The sequence below is a fragment of the Pelodiscus sinensis genome, chromosome 28 (genome assembly GCF_052426305.1).
Source record: "Pelodiscus sinensis isolate ZL-2025 chromosome 28, ASM5242630v1, whole genome shotgun sequence".
NCBI lineage: Eukaryota > Metazoa > Chordata > Testudines > Trionychidae > Pelodiscus > Pelodiscus sinensis.
In genome coordinates this window covers 1,208,152-1,229,736 of record NC_143079.1, presented here as the reverse complement: position 1 = coordinate 1,229,736, position 21,585 = coordinate 1,208,152, and the positions used below count along the sequence as shown (strand labels likewise).

General features: G+C 69.3%; 1 protein-coding gene across 4 annotated transcripts in view; it reads right to left on the bottom strand.

Moving 5' to 3' along the window:
- Positions 1-21,585, bottom strand: part of ANK1 (ankyrin 1) — a 130,774-nt gene that overhangs the window by 24,143 nt on the left and 85,046 nt on the right. For 3 of the 4 annotated variants that reach the window (XM_089773830.1, XM_089773829.1, XM_089773826.1), the window contains exons 22-32: positions 20,976-21,048; positions 18,724-18,747; positions 17,854-17,944; positions 17,411-17,489; positions 15,398-15,495; positions 15,089-15,313; positions 14,476-14,630; positions 12,469-12,680; positions 8,447-8,651; positions 3,653-3,749; positions 2,917-3,145 (exon numbers count right to left, since the gene is read on the bottom strand). In XM_089773830.1, coding sequence (XP_089629956.1) covers positions 2,917-3,145; positions 3,653-3,749; positions 8,447-8,651; positions 12,469-12,680; positions 14,476-14,630; positions 15,089-15,313; positions 15,398-15,495; positions 17,411-17,489; positions 17,854-17,944; positions 18,724-18,747; positions 20,976-21,048 — 1,488 coding nt within the window. The remainder of the gene's footprint in view (positions 1-2,916; positions 3,146-3,652; positions 3,750-8,446; positions 8,652-12,468; positions 12,681-14,475; positions 14,631-15,088; positions 15,314-15,397; positions 15,496-17,410; positions 17,490-17,853; positions 17,945-18,723; positions 18,748-20,975; positions 21,049-21,585) is intronic. The other variant, XM_089773828.1, reaches the window with a different exon arrangement.

Genomic DNA, 21,585 nt, shown 5'->3' with positions numbered 1-21,585 from the left:
GCGCGTGGGCGGGGGACCCGTGGCCCCGGGGAGGGCGCTATGCCTGAGTCAGGGCCAGCCCCGGTGCCCAGCACTGCAGGCCTGGCTGTGTGTGGGGAGTGGGACCCGTGGCTCCGGGGGAGGGCGCTATGCCTGAGTCAGGGCCAGCCCCGGCACCCGGCACTGCAGGCCTGGCTGTGCGCGTGGGAGTGGGACCCGTGGCCCCGGGGGAGGGCGCTACGGCTGAGTCAGGGCCAGCCCCGGTGCCCGGCACTGCAGGCCTGGCTGTGCGCGTGGGAGTGGGACCCGTGGCCCTGGGGGAGGGCGCTGTGCCTGAGTCAGGGCCAGCCCCGGCGCCCGGCACTGCAGGCCTGGCTGTGCGCGTGGGGAGTGGGACCCGTGGCCCCGGGGAGGGCGCTATGCCTGAGTCAGGGCCAGCCCCGGCGCCCGGCACTGCAGGCCTGGCTGTGCGCGTGGGAGTGGGACCCGTGGCCCCGGGGAGGGCGCTATGCCTGAGTCAGGGCCAGCCCCGGCGCCCGGCAATGCAGGCCTGGCTGTGCGCGTGGGAGTGGGACCCGTGGCCCCGGGGAGGGCGCTATGCCTGAGTCAGGGCCAGCCCCGGCGCCCGGCAATGCAGGCCTGGCTGTGCGCGTGGGCGTGGGACCCGTGGCCCCGGGGAGGGCGCTATGCCTGAGTCAGGGCCAGCCCCGGTGCCCGGCACTGCAGGCCTGGCTGTGCGCGTGGGCGTGGGACCCGTGGCCCCGGGGGAGGGCGCTATGCCTGAGTCAGGGCCAGCCCCGGCGCCCGGCACTGCAGGCCTGGCTGTGCGCGTGGGAGTGGGACCCGTGGCCCTGGGGGAGGGCGCTATGCCTGAGTCAGGGCCAGCCCCGGCGCCCGGCACTGCAGGCCTGGCTGTGTGTGTGGGGAGTGGGACCCGTGGCCCTGGGGGAGGGGCGCTATGCCTGAGTCAGGGCCAGCCCCGGTGCCCGGCACTGCAGGCCTGGCTGTACGCGTGGGAGTGGGACCCGTGGCCCCGGGGGAGGGCGCTATGCCTGAGTCAGGGCCAGCCCCGGCGCCCGGCACTGCAGGCCTGGCTGTGCGCGTGGGAGTGGGACCCGTGGCCCCGGGGGAGGAAGCTATGCCTGAGTCAGGGCCAGCCCCGGTGCCTGGCACTGCAGGCCTGGCTGTGTGTGGGGAGTGGGACCCGTGGCCCCCGGGAGGGCGCTACGGCTGAGTCAGGGCCAGCCCCGGCACCCGGCACTGCAGGCCTGGCTGTGTGTGGGGAGTGGGACCCGTGGCCCCGGGAGAGGGCGCTACGGCTGAGTCAGGGCCAGCCCCGGCGCCCGGCACTGCAGGCCTGGCTGTGCGCGTGGGAGTGGGACACGTGGCCCTGGGGGAGGGCGCTATGCCTGAGTCAGGGCCAGCCCCGGCGCCCGGCACTGCAGGCCTGGCTGTGCGCGTGGGAGTGGGACCCGTGGCCCCGGGGGAGGGCGCTACGGCTGAGTCAGGGCCAGCCCCGGCACCCGGCACTGCAGGCCTGGCTGTGCGCGTGGGAGTGGGACCCGTGGCCCCGGGGGAGGGCGCTACGGCTGAGTCAGGGCCAGCCCCGGTGCCTGGCACTGCAGGCCTGGCTGTGCGCGTGGGAGTGGGACCCGTGGCCCCGGGGGAGGGCGCTATGCCTGAGTCAGGGCCAGCCCCGGCGCCCGGCACTGCAGGCCTGGCTGTGCGCGTGGGGAGTGGGACCCGTGGCCCCGGGGAGGGCGCTATGCCTGAGTCAGGGCCAGCCCCGGCGCCCGGCAATGCAGGCCTGGCTGTGCGCGTGGGCGTGGGACCCGTGGCCCCGGGGAGGGCGCTATGCCTGAGTCAGGGCCAGCCCCGGCGCCCGGCAATGCAGGCCTGGCTGTGCGCGTGGGCGTGGGACCCGTGGCCCCGGGGAGGGCGCTATGCCTGAGTCAGGGCCAGCCCCGGCGCCCGGCACTGCAGGCCTGGCTGTGCGCGTGGGCGTGGGACCCGTGGCCCCGGGGGAGGGCGCTATGCCTGAGTCAGGGCCAGCCCCGGCGCCCGGCAATGCAGGCCTGGCTGTGCGCGTGGGCGTGGGACCCGTGGCCCCGGGGAGGGCGCTATGCCTGAGTCAGGGCCAGCCCCGGCGCCCGGCAATGCAGGCCTGGCTGTGCGCGTGGGCGTGGGACCCGTGGCCCCGGGGAGGGCGCTATGCCTGAGTCAGGGCCAGCCCCGGCGCCCGGCACTGCAGGCCTGGCTGTGCGCGTGGGCGTGGGACCCGTGGCCCCGGGGGAGGGCGCTATGCCTGAGTCAGGGCCAGCCCCGGCGCCCGGCAATGCAGGCCTGGCTGTGCGCGTGGGCGTGGGACCCGTGGCCCCGGGGAGGGCGCTATGCCTGAGTCAGGGCCAGCCCCGGCGCCCGGCAATGCAGGCCTGGCTGTGCGCGTGGGCGTGGGACCCGTGGCCCCGGGGGAGGGCGCTATGCCTGAGTCAGGGCCAGCCCCGGCGCCCGGCAATGCAGGCCTGGCTGTGCGCGTGGGCGTGGGACCCGTGGCCCTGGGGGAGGGCGCTATGCCTGAGTCAGGGCCAGCCCCGGCGCCCGGCACTGCAGGCCTGGCTGTGCGTGTGGGAGTGGGACCCGTGGCCCTGGGGGAGGGCGCTATGCCTGAGTCAGGGCCAGCCCCGGCGCCCGGCACTGCAGGCCTGGCTGTGCGCGTGGGAGTGGGACCCGTGGCCCCCGGGAGGGCGCTACGGCTGAGTCAGGGCCAGCCCCGGCGCCCGGCACTGCAGGCCTGGCTGTGCGCGTGGGCGTGGGACCCGTGGCCCTGGGGGAGGGCGCTATGCCTGAGTCAGGGCCAGCCCCGGTGCCCGGCAATGCAGGCCTGGCTGTGCGCGTGGGAGTGGGCGTGGGACCCGTGGCCCTGGGGGAGGGCGCTACCTCGATGTCCCGGCTGCGGGCCACCTCGTGGAAGTTCTCGTGCTGCTCCAGCGTCTTGTCCACCTTGTCGTCGGTCATGCAGTAGCAGCGCAGCCGCCCCTCCCGCGTGCTGCTCATCTTGGCAAACACCACGAACTTGGCCATGTAGGGCACGGCCGTCAGCTCCTGGTACAGCAGGCTGGCGAAGTGGACAGCCTCGGCCGTGCGCGGGCAATCTGCCAGCCAGAACCTGCAGGGCACGGCCCCACGCGGTCACCACAGCCCAGCCCCAGCCCCACGGGCTGCCCCACTACCCTCCTGCTCCCCCTCAGAGAACAGATTTCCGGGCCAGGCATCACACGGGGCATGAGGGGGCGTCAGGAGGAAAATGGGGAAACCCAACCCCAGCCCGAGTGTGCGTGGCTCTGGGGCCCTGCCTGTGGCCGGGGGCCCCCTGCTGGGCATTGCTGTATACGCAGGAGACCGCGTTTGCACACGCGTGATTGCACACGCGTGCGAGGACACAGTGCCCGAGGCTCGTGGGAATCCGCCTCGAGACACCATCCTTGGTGGCCCAGGGGCTGAGAGCACCAGAGGTCCTGGATTTGCAGCCTGGGAATCATGGAGCCTTTTCCCTTCACACAGCCAGGGCCCCGGGTCCCGGCCTTGCCACAGCCTCCTCTGGCTCCCCTTGGCCTGGGCCCCACCCTGCCACCCAGCCCCAGGCCACACGAGGCACCGGGCACCCGCCGCTCACCGGGCAGACACGTTGGTGGTGAAGCTGGCACACTCATGGGCGTAGACCAGCTTCGTAGTCCCTGTGATGTCCTCCCACTGGGCCTGGGCTGTGCCCCCTGAAACGAGACACAAGGGGCTGACGCAGGCCCAACCCACAGGCCCTGCCCGTGGAGCCCCCGGGGGGGGAGGAGCCCGTGCGGAGCAGGCAGGAGTCACCGGGGGGGGAGGAGCCCGTGTGGGGCAGGCAGGGATCTTTGGGAGGGGAGCCCGTGTGGAGTAGGCAGGGATCTTTGGGGGAGGAGCCCGTGCGGAGCAGGCAGGGATCTTTGGGGGGGGGGAGCCCGTGCGGAGCAGGCAGGGATCTTTGGGTGGGGGAGCCCGTGTGGAGCAGGCAGGGATCTTTGGGGGGGGGAGCCCGTGTGGAGCAGGCAGGGATCTTTGGGGGGGGAGGAGCCCGTGCGGAGCAGGCAGGGATCTTTGGGGGGGGAGCCCGTGCGGAGCAGGCAGGGATCTTTGGGGGGAGAGGAGCCCGTGTGGAGCAGGCAGGGATCTTTGGGGGGGGAGGAGCCCGTGTGGAGCAGGCAGGGATCTTTGGGGGGGGAGGAGCCCGTGTGGAGCAGGCAGGGATCTTTGGGGGGAGAGGAGCCCGTGCGGAGCAGGCAGGGATCTTTGGGGGGGGAGGAGCCCGTGCGGAGCAGGCAGGGATCTTTGGGGGGAGAGGAGCCCGTGTGGAGCAGGCAGGGATCTTTGGGGGGGGAGGAGCCCGTGCGGAGCAGGCAGGGATCTTTGGGGGGGGAGCCCGTGTGGAGCAGGCAGGGATCTTTGGGTGGGGGAGCCCGTGTGGAGCAGGCAGGGATCTTTGGGGGGGGAGGAGCCCGTGCGGAGCAGGCAGGGATCTTTGGGTGGGGGAGCCCGTGCGGAGCAGGCAGGGATCTTTGGGGGGGGGAGCCCGTGTGGAGCAGGCAGGGATCTTTGGGGGGGAGCCCGTGCGGAGCAGGCAGGGATCTTTGGGGGGAGAGGAGCCCGTGCGGAGCAGGCAGGGATCTTTGGGGGGGGGAGCCCGTGTGGAGCAGGCAGGGATCTTTGGGGGGGGGGGGAGCCCGTGCGGAGCAGGCAGGGATCTTTGGGGGGGGAGGAGCCCGTGCGGAGCAGGCAGGGATCTTTGGGGGGGGAGCCCGTGCGGAGCAGGCAGGGATCTTTGGGGGGGGGGAGCCCGTGCGGAGCAGGCAGGGATCTTTGGGGGGGGAGCCCGTGTGGAGCAGGCAGGGATCTTTGGGGGGAGAGGAGCCCGTGTGGAGCAGGCAGGGATCTTTGGGAGGGGGAGCCCGTGTGGAGCAGGCAGGGATCTTTGGGGGGGGGAGCCCGTGCGGAGCAGGCAGGGATCTTTGGGGGGGGAGCCCGTGCGGAGCAGGCAGGGATCTTTGGGAGGGGGAGCCCGTGTGGAGCAGGCAGGGATCTTTGGGGGGGGGAGCCCGTGCGGAGCAGGCAGGGATCTTTGGGGGGGGAGCCCGTGCGGAGCAGGCAGGGATCTTTGGGGGGGGAGCCCGTGTGGAGCAGGCAGGGATCTTTGGGGGGGGAGCCCGTGTGGAGCAGGCAGGGATCTTTGGGGGGGGGGGTGGAGCAGGCAGGGATCTTTGGGAGGGGGAGCCCGTGCGGAGCAGGCAGGGATCTTTGGGGGGGGAGCCCGTGCGGAGCAGGCAGGGATCTTTGGGGGGGGAGCCCGTGCGGAGCAGGCAGGGATCTTTGGGGGGGGAGCCCGTGTGGAGCAGGCAGGGATCTTTGGGGGGGGAGCCCGTGTGGAGCAGGCAGGGATCTTTGGGGGGAGAGGAGCCCGTGTGGAGCAGGCAGGGATCTTTGGGAGGGGGAGCCCGTGTGGAGCAGGCAGGGATCTTTGGGTGGGGGAGCCCGTGTGGAGCAGGCAGGGATCTTTGGGGGGAGAGGAGCCCGTGCGGAGCAGGCAGGGATCTTTGGGGGGGGGGAGCCCGTGCGGAGCAGGCAGGGATCTTTGGGGGGGGAGCCCGTGCGGAGCAGGCAGGGATCTTTGGGGGGGGAGCCCGTGTGGAGCAGGCAGGGATCTTTGGGAGGGGGAGCCCGTGCGGAGCAGGCAGGAATCTTTGGGAGGGGGAGCCCGTGTGGAGCAGGCAGGGATCTTTGGGGGGGGGAGCCCGTGTGGAGCAGGCAGGAATCTTTGGGGGGGGGAGCCCGTGCGGAGCAGGCAGGGATCTTTGGGGGGGGGAGCCCGTGTGGAGCAGGCAGGGATCTTTGGGGGGGGAGCCCGTGCGGAGCAGGCAGGGATCTTTGGGGAGAGGAGCCCGTGCGGAGCAGGCAGGGATCTTTGGGGAGAGGAGCCCGTGCGGAGCAGGCAGGGATCTTTGGGGGGGGAGCCCGTGCGGAGCAGGCAGGGATCTTTGGGAGGGGGAGCCCGTGTGGAGCAGGCAGGGATCTTTGGGAGGGGGAGCCCGTGTGGAGCAGGCAGGGATCTTTGGGTGGAGGAGCCCGTGTGGAGCAGGCAGGAATCTTTGGGGGGAGAGGAGCCCGTGCGGAGCAGGCAGGGATCTTTGGGGGGGGGAGCCCGTGCGGAGCAGGCAGGGATCTTTGGGAGGGGGAGCCCGTGTGGAGCAGGCAGGGATCTTTGGGGGGAGAGGAGCCCATGCAGAGCAGGCAGGGATCTTTGGGGGGGGAGCCCGTGTGGAGCAGGCAGGGATCTTTGGGGAGAGGAGCCCGTGTGGAGCAGGCAGGGATCTTTGGGGAGAGGAGCCCGTGCGGAGCAGGCAGGGATCTTTGGGGGGGGGGAGCCCGTGCGGAGCAGGCAGGGATCTTTGGGGGGAGAGGAGCCCGTGCGGAGCAGGCAGGGATCTTTGGGGGGGGGAGCCCGTGCGGAGCAGGCAGGGATCTTTGGGAGGGGGAGCCCGTGTGGAGCAGGCAGGGATCTTTGGGAGGGGGAGCCCGTGTGGAGCAGGCAGGGATCTTTGGGTGGAGGAGCCCGTGTGGAGCAGGCAGGAATCTTTGGGGGGAGAGGAGCCCGTGCGGAGCAGGCAGGGATCTTTGGGGGGGGGAGCCCGTGCGGAGCAGGCAGGGATCTTTGGGAGGGGGAGCCCGTGTGGAGCAGGCAGGGATCTTTGGGGGGAGAGGAGCCCATGCAGAGCAGGCAGGGATCTTTGGGGGGGGAGCCCGTGTGGAGCAGGCAGGGATCTTTGGGGAGAGGAGCCCGTGTGGAGCAGGCAGGGATCTTTGGGGAGAGGAGCCCGTGTGGAGCAGGCAGGGATCTTTGGGGGGGGGGAGCCCGTGCGGAGCAGGCAGGGATCTTTGGGGAGGGGGAGCCCGTGCGGAGCAGGCAGGGATCTTTGGGGAGGGGAGCCCATGCAGAGCAGGCAGGGATCTTTGGGGGGGGGGAGCCCGTGCGGAGCAGGCAGGGATCTTTGGGGAGGGGGAGCCCGTGCGGAGCAGGCAGGGATCTTTGGGGAGGGGGAGCCCATGCAGAGCAGGCAGGGATCTTTGGGGGGGGGAGCCCGTGCGGAGCAGGCAGGGATCTTTGGGTGGGGGAGCCCGTGTGGAGCAGGCAGGGATCTTTGGGGGGAGAGGAGCCCATGCAGAGCAGGCAGGGATCTTTGGGGGGAGAGGAGCCCGTGCGGAGCAGGCAGGGATCTTTGGGAGGGGGAGCCCGTGCGGAGCAGGCAGGGATCTTTGGGGGGGGGAGCCCGTGCGGAGCAGGCAGGGATCTTTGGGGGGGGAGCCCGTGCGGAGCAGGCAGGGATCTTTGGGGGGGGGAGCCCGTGTGGAGCAGGCAGGGATCTTTGGGGGGGGGGAGCCCGTGCGGAGCAGGCAGGGATCTTTGGGGAGAGGAGCCCGTGCGGAGCAGGCAGGGATCTTTGGGAGGGGGAGCCCGTGCGGAGCAGGCAGGGATCTTTGGGGGGAGAGGAGCCCGTGTGGAGCAGGCAGGGATCTTTGGGGGGAGAGGAGCCCGTGTGGAGCAGGCAGGGATCTTTGGGGGGAGAGGAGCCCGTGTGGTGCAGGCAGGGATCTTTGGGTGGGGGAGCCCGTGTGGAGCAGGCAGGGGTCCCTGGGGGGGGAGGAGCCCGTGTGGTGCAGGCAGGGGTCCCCGGGGGGGGAGGAGCCCGTGCGGAGCAGGCAGGGGTCCCCGGGGGGGGGGGAGGAGCCCGTGCGGAGCAGGCAGGGGTCCCCGGGGGGGGGGAGGAGCCCGTGCGGAGCAGGCAGGGGTCCCCGGGGGGGGGGGAGCCCGTGTGGGGCAGGCAGGGGTCCCCGGGGGGGGAGGAGCCCGTGTGGGGCAGGCAGGGGTCCCCGGGGGGGGGAGGAGCCCGTGTGGGGCAGGCAGGGGTCCCCGGGGAGGGGGGGAGGAGCCCGTGTGGTGCAGGCAGGGGTCCCCGGGGGGGGGGAGGAGCCCGTGTGGGGCAGGCAGGGATCTTTGGGTGGGGGGAGCCCGTGTGGGGCAGGCAGGGGTCCCCGGGGGGGGAGGAGCCCGTGTGGGGCAGGCAGGGGTCCCCGGGGGGGGGAGGAGCCCGTGTGGTGCAGGCAGGGGTCCCCGGGGAGGGGGGGAGGAGCCCGTGTGGTGCAGGCAGGGGTCCCCGGGGGGGGGAGGAGCCCGTGTGGGGCAGGCAGGGGTCCCGGGGGGGGGAGGAGCCCGTGTGGGGCAGGCAGGGGTCCCCGGGGGGGGGCGGAGGAGCCCGTGTGGGGCAGGCAGGGGTCCCCGGGGGGGGGCGGAGGAGCCCGTGTGGGGCAGGCAGGGGTTCCCCGGGGGGGGGGGAGGAGCCCGTGTGGGGCAGGCAGGGGCCCCTAGCAGGGCAGGCGCTCTCACCGATAACGCTGCAGAGCAAGCGCAGGCTGGTGGTGTCCCCCTCCCCGTTGTCCCGGGGACTGTCCTTCCAGGAGGGCGGGAGGGGGATGCGGAGGCCGATGGGCCGGTGGAACTTCCTGCGCCGCGGCTCCACGGTGACAATGGGGCTGAAGGTGGCCTGGTTCCCGAGCAGCTTCGTCACCAGCTCGTCGGGCACTGGCTGCGCCTGCGGGGGGAGGCAGCGCCATGAGGCAGCTCCGGGAGGTGATGGACTACGGCTGCCCAGCACGCGGCCATGGCAGCGCCGGCCTCATCCTCTGCCCATCTCCCCCGGCAGCAACGCCCAGGGCCTGCCCAGCCTCTGTCTGTCTGTCTGTCAGCCCCGGGGCAGTGACACCTGGCACCCACCCAGCCTGCCCAGCCTCTGTCTGTCTGTCTGTCTGTCAGCCCCGGGGCAGTGACACCTGGCACCCACCCAGCCTGCCCAGCCTCTGTCTGTCTGTCTGTCTGTCAGCCCCGGGGCAGTGACACCTGGCACCCACCCAGCCTGCCCAGCCTCTGTCTGTCTGTCTGTCTGTCAGCCCCGGGGCAGTGACACCTGGCACCCACCCAGCCTGCCCAGCCTCTGTCTGTCTGTCTGTCTGTCAGCCCCGGGGCAGTGACACCTGGCACCCACCCAGCCTGCCCAGCCTCTGTCTGTCTGTCTGTCTGTCAGCCCCGGGGCAGTGACACCTGGCACCCACCCAGCCTGCCCAGCCTCTGTCTGTCTGTCTGTCTGTCAGCCCCGGGGCAGTGACACCTGGCACCCACCCAGCCTGCCCAGCCTCTGTCTGTCTGTCTGTCTGTCAGCCCCGGGGCAGTGACACCTGGCACCCACCCAGCCTGCCCAGCCTCTGTCTGTCTGTCTGTCTGTCAGCCCCGGGGCAGTGACACCTGGCACCCACCCAGCCTGCCCAGCCTCTGTCTGTCTGTCTGTCAGCTCCGGGGCAGTGACATCTGGCACCCACCCAGCCTGCCCAGCCTCTGTCTGTCTGTCTGTCTGTCAGCCCCGGGGCAGTGACACCTGGCACCCACCCAGCCTGCCCAGCCTCTGTCTGTCTGTCTGTCAGCTCCGGGGCAGTGACACCTGGCACCCACCCAGCCTGCCCAGCCTCTGTCTGTCTGTCTGTCTGTCAGCCCCGGGGCAGTGACACCTGGCACCCACCCAGCCTGCCCAGCCTCTGTCTGTCTGTCTGTCTGTCAGCCCCGGGGCAGTGACACCTGGCACCCACCCAGCCTGCCCAGCCTCTGTCTGTCTGTCTGTCTGTCAGCCCCGGGGCAGTGACACCTGGCACCCACCCAGCCTGCCCAGCCTCTGTCTGTCTGTCTGTCTGTCAGCCCCGGGGCAGTGACACCTGGCACCCACCCAGCCTGCCCAGCCTCTGTCTGTCTGTCTGTCAGCTCCGGGGCAGTGACATCTGGCACCCACCCAGCCTGCCCAGCCTCTGTCTGTCTGTCTGTCTGTCAGCCCCGGGGCAGTGACACCTGGCACCCACCCAGCCTGCCCAGCCTCTGTCTGTCTGTCTGTCTGTCAGCCCCGGGGCAGTGACACCTGGCACCCACCCAGCCTGCCCAGCCTCTGTCTGTCTGTCTGTCTGTCAGCCCCGGGGCAGTGACACCTGGCACCCACCCAGCCTGCCCAGCCTCTGTCTGTCTGTCTGTCTGTCAGCCCCGGGGCAGTGACACCTGGCACCCACCCAGCCTGCCCAGCCTCTGTCTGTCTGTCTGTCTGTCAGCCCCGGGGCAGTGACACCTGGCACCCACCCAGCCTGCCCAGCCTCTGTCTGTCTGTCTGTCTGTCAGCCCCGGGGCAGTGACACCTGGCACCCACCCAGCCTGCCCAGCCTCTGTCTGTCTGTCTGTCAGCTCCGGGGCAGTGACATCTGGCACCCACCCAGCCTGCCCAGCCTCTGTCTGTCTGTCTGTCTGTCAGCCCCGGGGCAGTGACACCTGGCACCCACCCAGCCTGCCCAGCCTCTGTCTGTCTGTCTGTCAGCTCCGGGGCAGTGACACCTGGCACCCACCCAGCCTGCCCAGCCTCTGTCTGTCTGTCTGTCTGTCAGCCCCGGGGCAGTGACACCTGGCACCCACCCAGCCTGCCCAGCCTCTGTCTGTCTGTCTGTCTGTCAGCCCCGGGGCAGTGACACCTGGCACCCACCCAGCCTGCCCAGCCTCTGTCTGTCTGTCTGTCTGTCAGCCCCGGGGCAGTGACACCTGGCACCCACCCAGCCTGCCCAGCCTCTGTCTGTCTGTCTGTCTGTCAGCCCCGGGGCAGTGACACCTGGCACCCACCCAGCCTGCCCAGCCTCTGTCTGTCTGTCTGTCAGCTCCGGGGCAGTGACATCTGGCACCCACCCAGCCTGCCCAGCCTCTGTCTGTCTGTCTGTCTGTCAGCCCCGGGGCAGTGACACCTGGCACCCACCCAGCCTGCCCAGCCTCTGTCTGTCTGTCTGTCTGTCAGCCCCGGGGCAGTGACACCTGGCACCCACCCAGCCTGCCCAGCCTCTGTCTGTCTGTCTGTCTGTCAGCCCCGGGGCAGTGACACCTGGCACCCACCCAGCCTGCCCAGCCTCTGTCTGTCTGTCTGTCTGTCAGCCCCGGGGCAGTGACACCTGGCACCCACCCAGCCTGCCCAGCCTCTGTCTGTCTGTCTGTCTGTCAGCCCCGGGGCAGTGACACCTGGCACCCACCCAGCCTGCCCAGCCTCTGTCTGTCTGTCTGTCTGTCAGCCCCGGGGCAGTGACACCTGGCACCCACCCAGCCTGCCCAGCCTCTGTCTGTCTGTCTGTCTGTCAGCCCCGGGGCAGTGACACCTGGCACCCACCCAGCCTGCCCAGCCTCTGTCTGTCTGTCTGTCTGTCAGCCCCGGGGCAGTGACACCTGGCACCCACCCAGCCTGCCCAGCCTCTGTCTGTCTGTCTGTCTGTCAGCCCCGGGGCAGTGACACCTGGCACCCACCCAGCCTGCCCAGCCTCTGTCTGTCTGTCTGTCTGTCAGCCCCGGGGCAGTGACACCTGGCACCCACCCAGCCTGCCCAGCCTCTGTCTGTCTGTCTGTCTGTCAGCCCCGGGGCAGTGACACCTGGCACCCACCCAGCCTGCCCAGCCTCTGTCTGTCTGTCTGTCTGTCAGCCCCGGGGCAGTGACACCTGGCACCCACCCAGCCTGCCCAGCCTCTGTCTGTCTGTCTGTCTGTCAGCCCCGGGGCAGTGACACCTGGCACCCACCCAGCCTGCCCAGCCTCTGTCTGTCTGTCTGTCTGTCAGCCCCGGGGCAGTGACACCTGGCACCCACCCAGCCTGCCCAGCCTCTGTCTGTCTGTCTGTCTGTCAGCCCCGGGGCAGTGACACCTGGCACCCACCCAGCCTGCCCAGCCTCTGTCTGTCTGTCTGTCTGTCAGCCCCGGGGCAGTGACACCTGGCACCCACCCAGCCTGCCCAGCCTCTGTCTGTCTGTCTGTCTGTCAGCCCCGGGGCAGAGACAATCTATGTCTAGACTGCAGGCTTCTTTCGGAAGAAGCTTTTCCGGAAGAGATCTTCCAAAAGAGAGTGTCCACACCGACCAGACGCTCTCTCGCATTTCAGCTGTGATTCCTGTGGACGGGGTGGCTACCAGGACACCTGTGCTTTCTCCTCTTTCCTCTTCTGTTGAAAGAACTCCCTCTTCCCCGGCCACACACGCCTGTTTCCAAACACGCTCTTTTGGAAAAAGGGTTCTTCCTAGTAAAATGAGGATTACCAGTGTCGGAAACCCCCTCAGTTCTCTCAATTTTCTTGCAGAAGAACACAACTGCAGGGTGGACGTAATTGAAGTTATTTTGGAAAAATGGTTGTTTTTCCAAAAAAAGCTCTGTAGTGTAGACATACCCTCAGACTCTGTCCCTTCGTCCGTGTCGGCCCCGGGGCATTGACACCTGGGACTGGTCCCTGTCTCTGTTGGCCTGGGGCAGCGATGCCTGGAGCCTACCCATCCTCTGTCTGTCCCTGGCCCAGGGAGGACCGGTACCTGCAGAGCCAGCTTGACTCTCTTGGTGACAGCCGTCTCCGGGAAGGTGGCCTGCACCATGGGCACTAGGGAGCTCTTCAGACACCCCCCCTCTGGGCCAATCAGGTCGCAGTCCTGGCAGACGCGGGACATGACCACGAAGTAGCGGGGGAAATCGGTGCTGATGATGCGGCAAATCCTCTTCTTCTCTAGCTCCTCCAGGCTCTCCAGCTCTGCAAGCGCAGCCCATTGTGAGACAGCAGGACACAGCCATGCCTGGCCCTGCCCCGCCTCGTCTGGCTTCGACCTGCCCCATCCCACCCTGCTCAGCCCCGCCCCACCCACCCCACCCCACCCAGCCCGGCCCCACCTAACCCCGCCCGGTCCTACCCCATCTATCCACCCAGCCCGGCCCCGCCCCACCCCTACCCACCCAGCCCGGCCCCGCCTAACCCCGCACGGTCCTACCCCTATCTATCCACCCAGTCTGGCCCCGCCCCACCCCACCCCACCCAGCCCGGCCCCGCCCCACCCCTACCCACCCAGCCCGGCCCCGCCCCACCCCACCCCACCCCCCGCCCCCCACCCCTACCCACTCCGCCCAGTCTGGCCCCGCCCCCCACCCCTACCCACTCCGCCCAGTCTGGCCCCGCCCCACCCCTACCCACCCAGCCCGGCCCCGCCTAACCCCGCCCGGTCCTACCCCTATCTATCCGCCCAGTCTGGCCCCGCCCCACCCCTACCCACCCAGCCCGGCCCCGCCTAACCCCGCCCGGTCCTACCCCTATCTATCCGCCCAGTCTGGCCTCGCCCCACCCCTACCCACCCAACCCGGCCCCGCCTAACCCCGCCCGGTCCTACCCCTATCTATCCGCCCAGTCTGGCCCCGCCCCACTCTGTCTGGCCACGCCCCTCCCCTACCCACATAGCCCGGTCCCACCCCACCCAGCACGGCCCTGCCACACCCCTACCCCCAGCCTCCTTCCACTCCTCCCTAGGGATGTTAAATACGGGCTAATTGAATAGTCGAGTAACCTCAGGAATTCTTATCGGTTAGTCGACTATCCGATGGTCCTTGGGGGCGGGGCCGGCAGCCAGTGCGCTCCAGCCTCACTCCTGAGGAGCCCCTGCCTCCGCAGTGCGAGGTGCCAGGCGGGAGCTGGTCCGTGAGGGGAGCCAGTTTAAAACCCAGCTCCCCTTGCGGACCGGCTGCCTGTCGCCCCGCGCTGCTCCCTCTGATAAACAGGCAGCGGCGCAGGGTGGCAGCAGCCCGTCTAGGGCGGGTCTGAGCTCCCAGACCCGGCACAAGCCGTAACTGAGCCGGGCTGCCTGCCCGCCCAGCTCCTGATACGCTTTAAATGCAGAGCCACAGCGGGGGCAGGTCCTGGACCCATCGCAAGCCAGGACGGAGCCGGGCTGCTGGCCAGCCTGCTGGCAAGTGTGGGGGGGCATGTGTGTCGTCTACAGCATTAACCGATACGCTTCTCGGTTAATCGACTACACTTTTACATCCCTACCCCAACCCACCCTGCCCAGCCATGGGTCCCCTTGGCCCAGCCAGCATCGCATCAGCCCCACCCCGACCCTAATCCATCCCCTTCAGCCACCTGTCAGCCCCACGCCCCACCTCTACCCGCCCTGCCCAGCCCGGGCCTGGCCCACCCCTTTTGGCCACCAGTCAGCCTCTCCCCTGTCCACCCTGCCCAGCCACGCCCCACCCCAACCCACCCCCTTCTGCCCCAGTTAGCCCCACCCCAGCCACCTGCCTGGGCCATCTCCCATCCCTATCTATCTTACCTTGGCCATGCTCCATCCTGCCCAGGCCACGCCCCAGTCACACCCACCTTACCCAAGCCACACCCCACACCTGCCTAGGTCACACCCCAGCTTGCTCAGCCATTCCCTACCCTGCCATGCTCAGCCCTGCCCAGGCTCAGTGCCCACCCCTCTGACGGTCACCTCAGCCAGGCCGGGCCACCCTGCCCCACAGGGAGAGCCTCTGCAGCCGGCCCGGCCTCGTGTGCTCACCTTCGTCCATGCCATTGAGCACCTGGTCCAGGTAGCTCTCGCTGTAGCGGTTGCGATGCTCCTTCCAGACGGAGCCGTTCTCGCTGCGCAGCACCACCAGCTCCCGGACCCGCCGCCCGGCCGACGCAAAATGCGGGATCTCCACGATCACAGGGCTGCAGGAGAGCAAGGCACTGAGGTGGGCCACCACCACCACCCGCTGCTGCAGCAGGGAGCCAAGCCACCAGACAGGGGAGGGCAGGAAAGGCTAGTGGGCAAAGCCCAGAAGAGGGAGCCAGGACATCTGTGGTTGGGGACTCACCCTATGGTCTTGGGAAAGTCTCTTCGCACGGATCCTCAGCCCCATGCCCCGGGGGGCACAGGAGTAGCTGCTTGCACAGGACTCTGCAGGTCCCATTACACCCATGGGGAGCAATCCCATTGGCTCTGGCACCGCTCCATGGGGGCAACGCCCCGGCTGCAGGCTGGCACGACTCCATTGACCTAGGCAGCGCCAGCTGACCCCAGCAAAGGGCCACTGCTGCCCGCACAGTGGAGCTGCCGTCTCCCCTACTCCCTGCAGGGGGGCTGAAAGCGGGGCCCTGGCTAGGAACGGGCACCGCCCACTGCTCACCTCAGGAACTGCGCCCCAGCGGGCCCCAGGGCGATGATCCTGCTGGCCAGACCCTCCTCCTCCGCCAGGGGCGGCGGCGTGCTCAGTTTCTGCGGCTTGACCAGGCGGCAGGTGATGCGAGTAGGCGCGGCGCAGGTCCGGGGTGGGATGATCACACGCAGCCCGTTGTGCCGGCTGCCCCGCATGGAGCCGCCGCGGGCATCCACCATGAAGCTCACCAGGAACCTGCCAGGGCAGACACAGGCTGGTGTCCCCACGAGGCTCCCGGCAGGCCCGGCCTGCGGGCGTGTACGGGAGCAGGGCACTCACCCTGTGTGCACAGGACTGGCCACCGGGCTGATGTTGTCCGAGGTCTCTGTCGCGGGGCTGCTGGGGATAAGCGAGTCGTCGTCCAGCTCCTTGGATGGCTGAGCGAGATAGGAAACAGCTTGTTAGATGCCCGTCCTTCCCCTCTCGCTACGCTGGGGCTCCTGGCGAAATCCTGGCTCCTGGAGGCAGGCCATCACCACTCCCACACCAGCTGAGACCTTGTGCAGGACAGGCACACTGAGGGGAACAAGTGTCCCTCCTGTCACAAGCCCTCAGCCCAGGGGCGGTGCTGGGACTGACAAGGGTCAGAGCCAGCTTGAGAAGGGCTTGAACATTGGAAACCCAAGGAACCAAGAGGCAGTGGCCTTGGACTCACACAGGCCCTGGGGCCTGTGACCTCCACACCCTCCTTTTCTCTGCCAGCCGCTTTGCTTCTCACCACCAGCCCAAGAGGCCCTCAGCTCCCAGCCTCCTCTGAGACCCCTGGACCCCACCATGCACCCAGAGATACAGTCATGGCACCTGTCTGCCAGGGCCCCTTAACTTGCCCCAGCCAACCTCCCAGACCGGGCCTGCCCACAAGGCATGGCTGGGACACCACTCAGGTTGGCACCCACCCTGCATGAGTGAGAGAGGGGGTCTGCCAGGGGAAAGCTGCCCAGGTGGCCAACACTGCATGAGGTGGTCAGACGTTACTGAATTTTTTAGATGAACACACAAAACATTGTAGCAACCATTGTTAATGGCTGTACCCGAGGTTGCAGAGTTGGCCAAGTGGGGTGTCTACCGAAAGCGGATGCGTTGCTGGTTCTGTGGCGACTGCTCACAGGCCTGTCTGGTTTCTGTATCTGAGTTACACGTGTTGGCTCTGTGCTGTTATTCCAAGTGCTTGTGGGAGAGAGCAACAGGGTTGCCCCCCCGCTGTGGAAGGGCGGCTACTCAGTGAATCCGAGTACTCGCCTGACAAGGGGCCTTAAGTGGTGCCAATCCACATCTGAGGGACTTTGCTGTGGCCCTGCAGACCAGCACGTGCACGAGGGCTGCTAAGGCCTGAGTCAGGCACAGGCAGGGGACTGGCCACGTGACAAACTCCGTTTTAGGATTCCCTCCACGTGGGCAAGGGGCTATAAGGGTCCTGGAGGCTCCTCCATTTGTCTTCACTCCAGCTCCTCCCTTCAGAAGCATCTCAGCCGTGAACTGAGTCTGACAGAGGATGTGTTCCAGAGACAGCAGATTATCCATCTCTGCTGCAAGCCTGTGCAACCCACACACCTAGCGTGGTTCACTGTCCCATGCAGACCACAGCAACAGGTAAGAACAAGAGACCCCTACAGCCAGCTGGCTTGATAGCTCAAGCTGTAGCGGCTCCTCTACCAAGCTTCAGAAGTTCTAGGTTCAAATCTGCCTGGTGGTGGTTGCACCAGAACTTTGTGATTGACGTGTGCGATTTGTTTCCATTAACATGTTTACCTCAAGCTCTTCTTTCTTTCTTTCTATTAATAACCCTTTAGATGTCAGATTCTGAAGGAGCGGCACAGTGAGCTCTTTGGGGTAAGACCTGAGGTCTAAATTGACCTGGGACTGTGGCTGGTCCTTTGCGCCTGGGAGAACCTGTTCAGATTTGGTGAGACTGGCTTTCATAGTGTGTAAGGAGCGGGGCTGGCTGTGGCACAGATCGAACTGGAGTGTCGAAGGGGCTTGGCTGTGACTTCTTGCTGGCCAGTGTGGCAAACAGCAGTGCTGAGCGTGACTGGCTTGGTGCTGATTGTGGCGGACCCCCACTCTGGGGCTGTACGTAGCCCGGTCTCTAAGGGTGAGATCTCTGAGCAGTGCCCCTGAACCTGTTGTAATACAGGTGGCTGCAGCCCCCTCTCCCCAGGGCAGCTCCTGCTTGGTTCTGGTTGCCCACCCCAGCCACTCTCTCACTATATAAGGCCTTGGGGTGGGCCGGGCTGCCCGCAGCTGGGCTGAGCATCGCCTGCAGTGCAGCCAGGAACTCCTGGCAGGACCCACCTGCTCAGCCTCCTCTGCTTGGATCACCACGGTCTCAGGCGTGACGCAGGGGATCGGCGGGATGGCTGGAGACTCCACCCTGGGCAGGTGAGAAGGGAGATGGTCACAGGCAGCCGGCAGCAGCCACACTTATGTGCCAGGGTTCCCTTGGGCCCCGGAGCACCCAGCGGCCATGGCGTGTTCCTGAGACAGCCCCGCACTCTCAGTGCTGGCCTGAACCCCACGTGCTGCGGGGTGGCTGGGCAGGGCTGGGGGAAGGTTTGTCTCCATTGGCCTGCAGACGGCAGCAGGGAGGTAGAGCTCAGTCAGGAAAGGGCTCGCAAGCTGAGCTAGGCCACAGCTCCCCATCCACCCCCCGTGCCCATCCCCCAGCCCCACGCCTGCCCCTCGCACCAGCCCTGCCCCAGTGTCACTGCCCCACACTGCCAAGCTGGGCTTCTTACCCTTGATCCAGCTTGGGGACAAACTCCATCTCCTTGTCCTCCTGCTCCCTGGACTCCTGCTTCTCAGGCTGGGAACCAGCCAGCTCCTCCCCTGGAACCAAGACACGGCTCAGCCCAACAGGGCCAGACCTCAGGTCTCCTCCCTGCCCGTCCCTGGGCTGGTGCAGGGCTGAGCTGATTGTGCCCAGCTCCGTATGGGCCAGCATTTCCGCCTGAGCCAGGCTTGTTCCTTGGCTCCTGGGGTCAACCAGGAACCCCCTCCCCATGGCGTGCAGCTCTTGGCCAGCCTATCTCAGGGGACTCTGCCCGCTGGGCACGGTGCAGGCTCCGCCCTGACAAGGGCCCGTGGGCTCGCCCTGGCGGAGGCTGTGGCCAACGTCAGGGCTGCCCAGGGAGCCCCCTTCCCCATTGAGCTCACGGTGTTCTCCTGCCTGGCCTGCCCAGGGGCTGTGCAGCAGGGTGAGGGGCTGGCTCACGTCAGGCTTCCTGCTCACCAGCCCAATCTGCAGGTGGGGCAGGGGCCTGGCCGACGCTAACGGGATCCCCGGGGAGAGGCCACAGCCCTGGGGCAGGAGGGGCCTGGACCCAGCAGCGCTGCAGTGGGCAGCCCTGGATGGGCAACGCTGGGCTCCAAGGACGGCCCCTCACCCAGGGGCTCTGTCTGCCCCAACCGGCCTGGGAGCCCCTGGAGTGAGGGGGCAGGAAGAGCCAAACAGCATGAGGACGGCAGCGTGGGCACAGACACAGATGGGGTGGGGTGATGGTGCCAGCCCGACCAGGGCCGATGGGAGTGGGATGGGTCAGCGAGGACAGCACGTGGGCTGAAATGGGGGGGCAAAGCAGGGCCACGAGGACACACACAGTCCATACCCATGAGAGTGACCTGAGCCGTGCCTGCAAAGCAAGAAGAGTCAGAATTGAGGAGTGCGAGCCCCATGGCGCTCAGGGCCCTGCGGGTGCCGGGCCGGCTGCCCCCCTCAGGGCCCTGCGGGTGCCGGGCCGGCTGCCCCCCTCAGGGCCCTGCGGGTGCCGGGCCGGCTGCCCCCCTCAGGGCCCTGCGGGTGCCGGGCCGGCTGCCCCCCTCAGGTCCCTGCGGGTGCCGGGCTGGCTGCCCCCCTCAGGTCCCTGCGGGTGCCGGGCCGGCTGCCCCCCTCAGGTCCCTGCGGGTGCCGGGCCGGCTGCCCCCCTCAGGTCCCTGCGGGTGCCGGGCCGGCTGCCCCCCTCAGGGCCCTGCGGGTGCCGAGCCGGCTGCCCCCCTCACAGCTGGCTCACCAGGCCAGCTGTGGCGGGGAGCCCACATGGCACGGACAGGCTGGGGACAGCACACCTAGCTTCCCAGGCCAGCCTCAGCCAGGAGCAGCTCTGTGCCCAGCATGAGCCCCTGGGCAGGGTCCGCACCTGCATGTGGGCAGGGCTCGGGCTCTCTCCTTGGTGGCCTTGAGGAAGTGTGAAAATCCTCGTGCCAGGCCCCCCCAGGAGACTCCGCCCGGCCCAGCTTCCCCTCTCGGCTCCCGCAGGAGACCCCGCCCGGCCCAGCTTCCCCCCTCGACTCCCCCAGGAGACCCCGCCCGGCCCAGCTTCCCCCCTCGACTCCCCCAGGAGACCCCGCCCGGCCCAGCTTCCCCCCTCGACTCCCCCAGGAGACCCCGCCCGGCCCAGCTTCCCCCCTCGACTCCCCCAGGAGACCCCGCCCGGCCCAGCTTCCCCCCTCGACTCCCCCAGGAGACCCCGCCCGGCCCAGCTTCCCCCCTCGGCTCCCCCAAGAGACCCCGCCCGGCCCAGCTTCCCCCCTCGGCTCCCCCAAGAGACCCCGCCCGGCCCAGCTTCCCCCCTCGACTCCCCCAGGAGACCCCGCCCGGCCCAGCTTCCCCCCTCGACTCCCCCAGGAGACCCCGCCCGGCCCAGCTTCCCCCCTCGACTCCCCCAGGAGACCCCGCCCGGCCCAGCTTCCCCCCTCGACTCCCCCAAGAGACCCCGCCCGGCCCAGCTTCCCCCCTCGGCTCCCCCAGGAGACTCCGCCCGGCCCAGCTTCCCCCCTCGACTCCCCCAGGAGACCCCGCCCGGCCCAGCTTCCCCCCTCGGCTCCCCCAAGAGACCCCGCCCGGCCCAGCTTCCCCCCTCGACTCCCCCAGGAGACCCCGCCCGGCCCAGCTTCCCCCCTCGGCTCCCCCAAGAGACCCCGCCCGGCCCAGCTTCCCCCCTCGACTCCCCCAGGAGACCCCGCCCGGCCCAGCTTCCCCCCTCGGCTCCCCCAAGAGACCCCGCCCGGCCCAGCTTCCCCCCTCGACTCCCCCAAGAGACCCCGCCCGGCCCAGCTTCTCCCCTCGACTCCCCCAGGAGACCCCGCCCGGCCCAGCTTCCCCCCTCGACTCCCCCAAGAGACCCCGCCCGGCCCAGCTTCCCCCCTCGGCTCCCCCAAGAGACCCCGCCCGGCCCAGCTTCCCCCCTCGGCTCCCCCAAGAGACCCCGCCCGGCCCAGCTTCCCCCCTCGACTCCCCCAGGAGACCCCGCCCGGCCCAGCTTCCCCCCTCGACTCCCCCAGGAGACCCCGCCCGGCCCAGCTTCCCCCCTCGACTCCCCCAGGAGACCCCGCCCGGCCCAGCTTCCCCCCTCGACTCCCCCAAGAGACCCCGCCCGGCCCAGCTTCCCCCCTCGACTCCCCCAGGAGACCCCGCCCGGCCCAGCTTCCCCCCTCGGCTCCCCCAAGAGACCCCGCCCGGCCCAGCTTCCCCCCTCGACTCCCCCAGGAGACCCCGCCCGGCCCAGCTTCCCCCCTCGGCTCCCCCAAGAGACCCCGCCCGGCCCAGCTTCCCTCCTCGACTCCCCCAGGAGACCCCGCCCGGCCCAGCTTCCCCCCTCGACTCCCCCAGGAGACCCCGCCCGGCCCAGCTTCCCTCCTCGACTCCCCCAGGAGACCCCGCCCAGCCCAGCTCCTCCTTCGCCCTCACTGGCAGCAGCAGGGGAAGTGGAGCATCACGGCCCCAGCTCGCATGGCTCCCCCAGCCACGTGGCTCCGCTTCCTGCATGTGAGCACAGGGAGCTTGGGCCCCTGCTGAGGGCCCCAGACCTCCCCGGGCCCTTGCTGCCCCCGCCCACCTGTCTCCTGCGCCCCCGGCCCTCACCTTCGTCCTCAGACACGTCCAGAGTCTCATCCACCGTCTCAGGGAAGCTCTTGAGGAGCTTGTCACTGGCCAGCTGCGCGGGGAGAGCATGAGAGCCAGCCTGGCCGTAAGCCTGAGCCAGGCACCCCCGGCCCGCCCAGTGCTGCCCGCTCGCCCCTAGTGCACACGCCTCCCCCAAGGACCCGCCCGGGGGGAGCTGACACCGCAGATGGGCAGCAGGAGCCTTGCCAGCCTGGGCCCTGGGGAGACGGGGGGGGCAGAGTTCCCCATGGCTGTGGCTAAGCCAAGACCTAATGGGGTTCTCCCTCTGAGGTGCCCCCCGGAATCTCCGCAGAGAGACCACCCCACCCTGTGAGGGAGACCCGCAGGGAGACCCCACAGGGAGACCGCCCCACGCTGTGAGGGGAGCCCTGCAGGGAGACCCCCACAGGGAGACCGCCCCACGCTGCGAGGGGAGCCCCACACGGAGACCCCACAGGGAGACCGCCCTACGCTGCAAGGGGAGCCCCACACGGAGACCCCACAGGGAGACCGCCCTACGCTGCAAGGGGAGCCCCACACGGAGACCCCACAGGGAGACCGCCCTACGCTGCAAGGGGAGCCCCACACG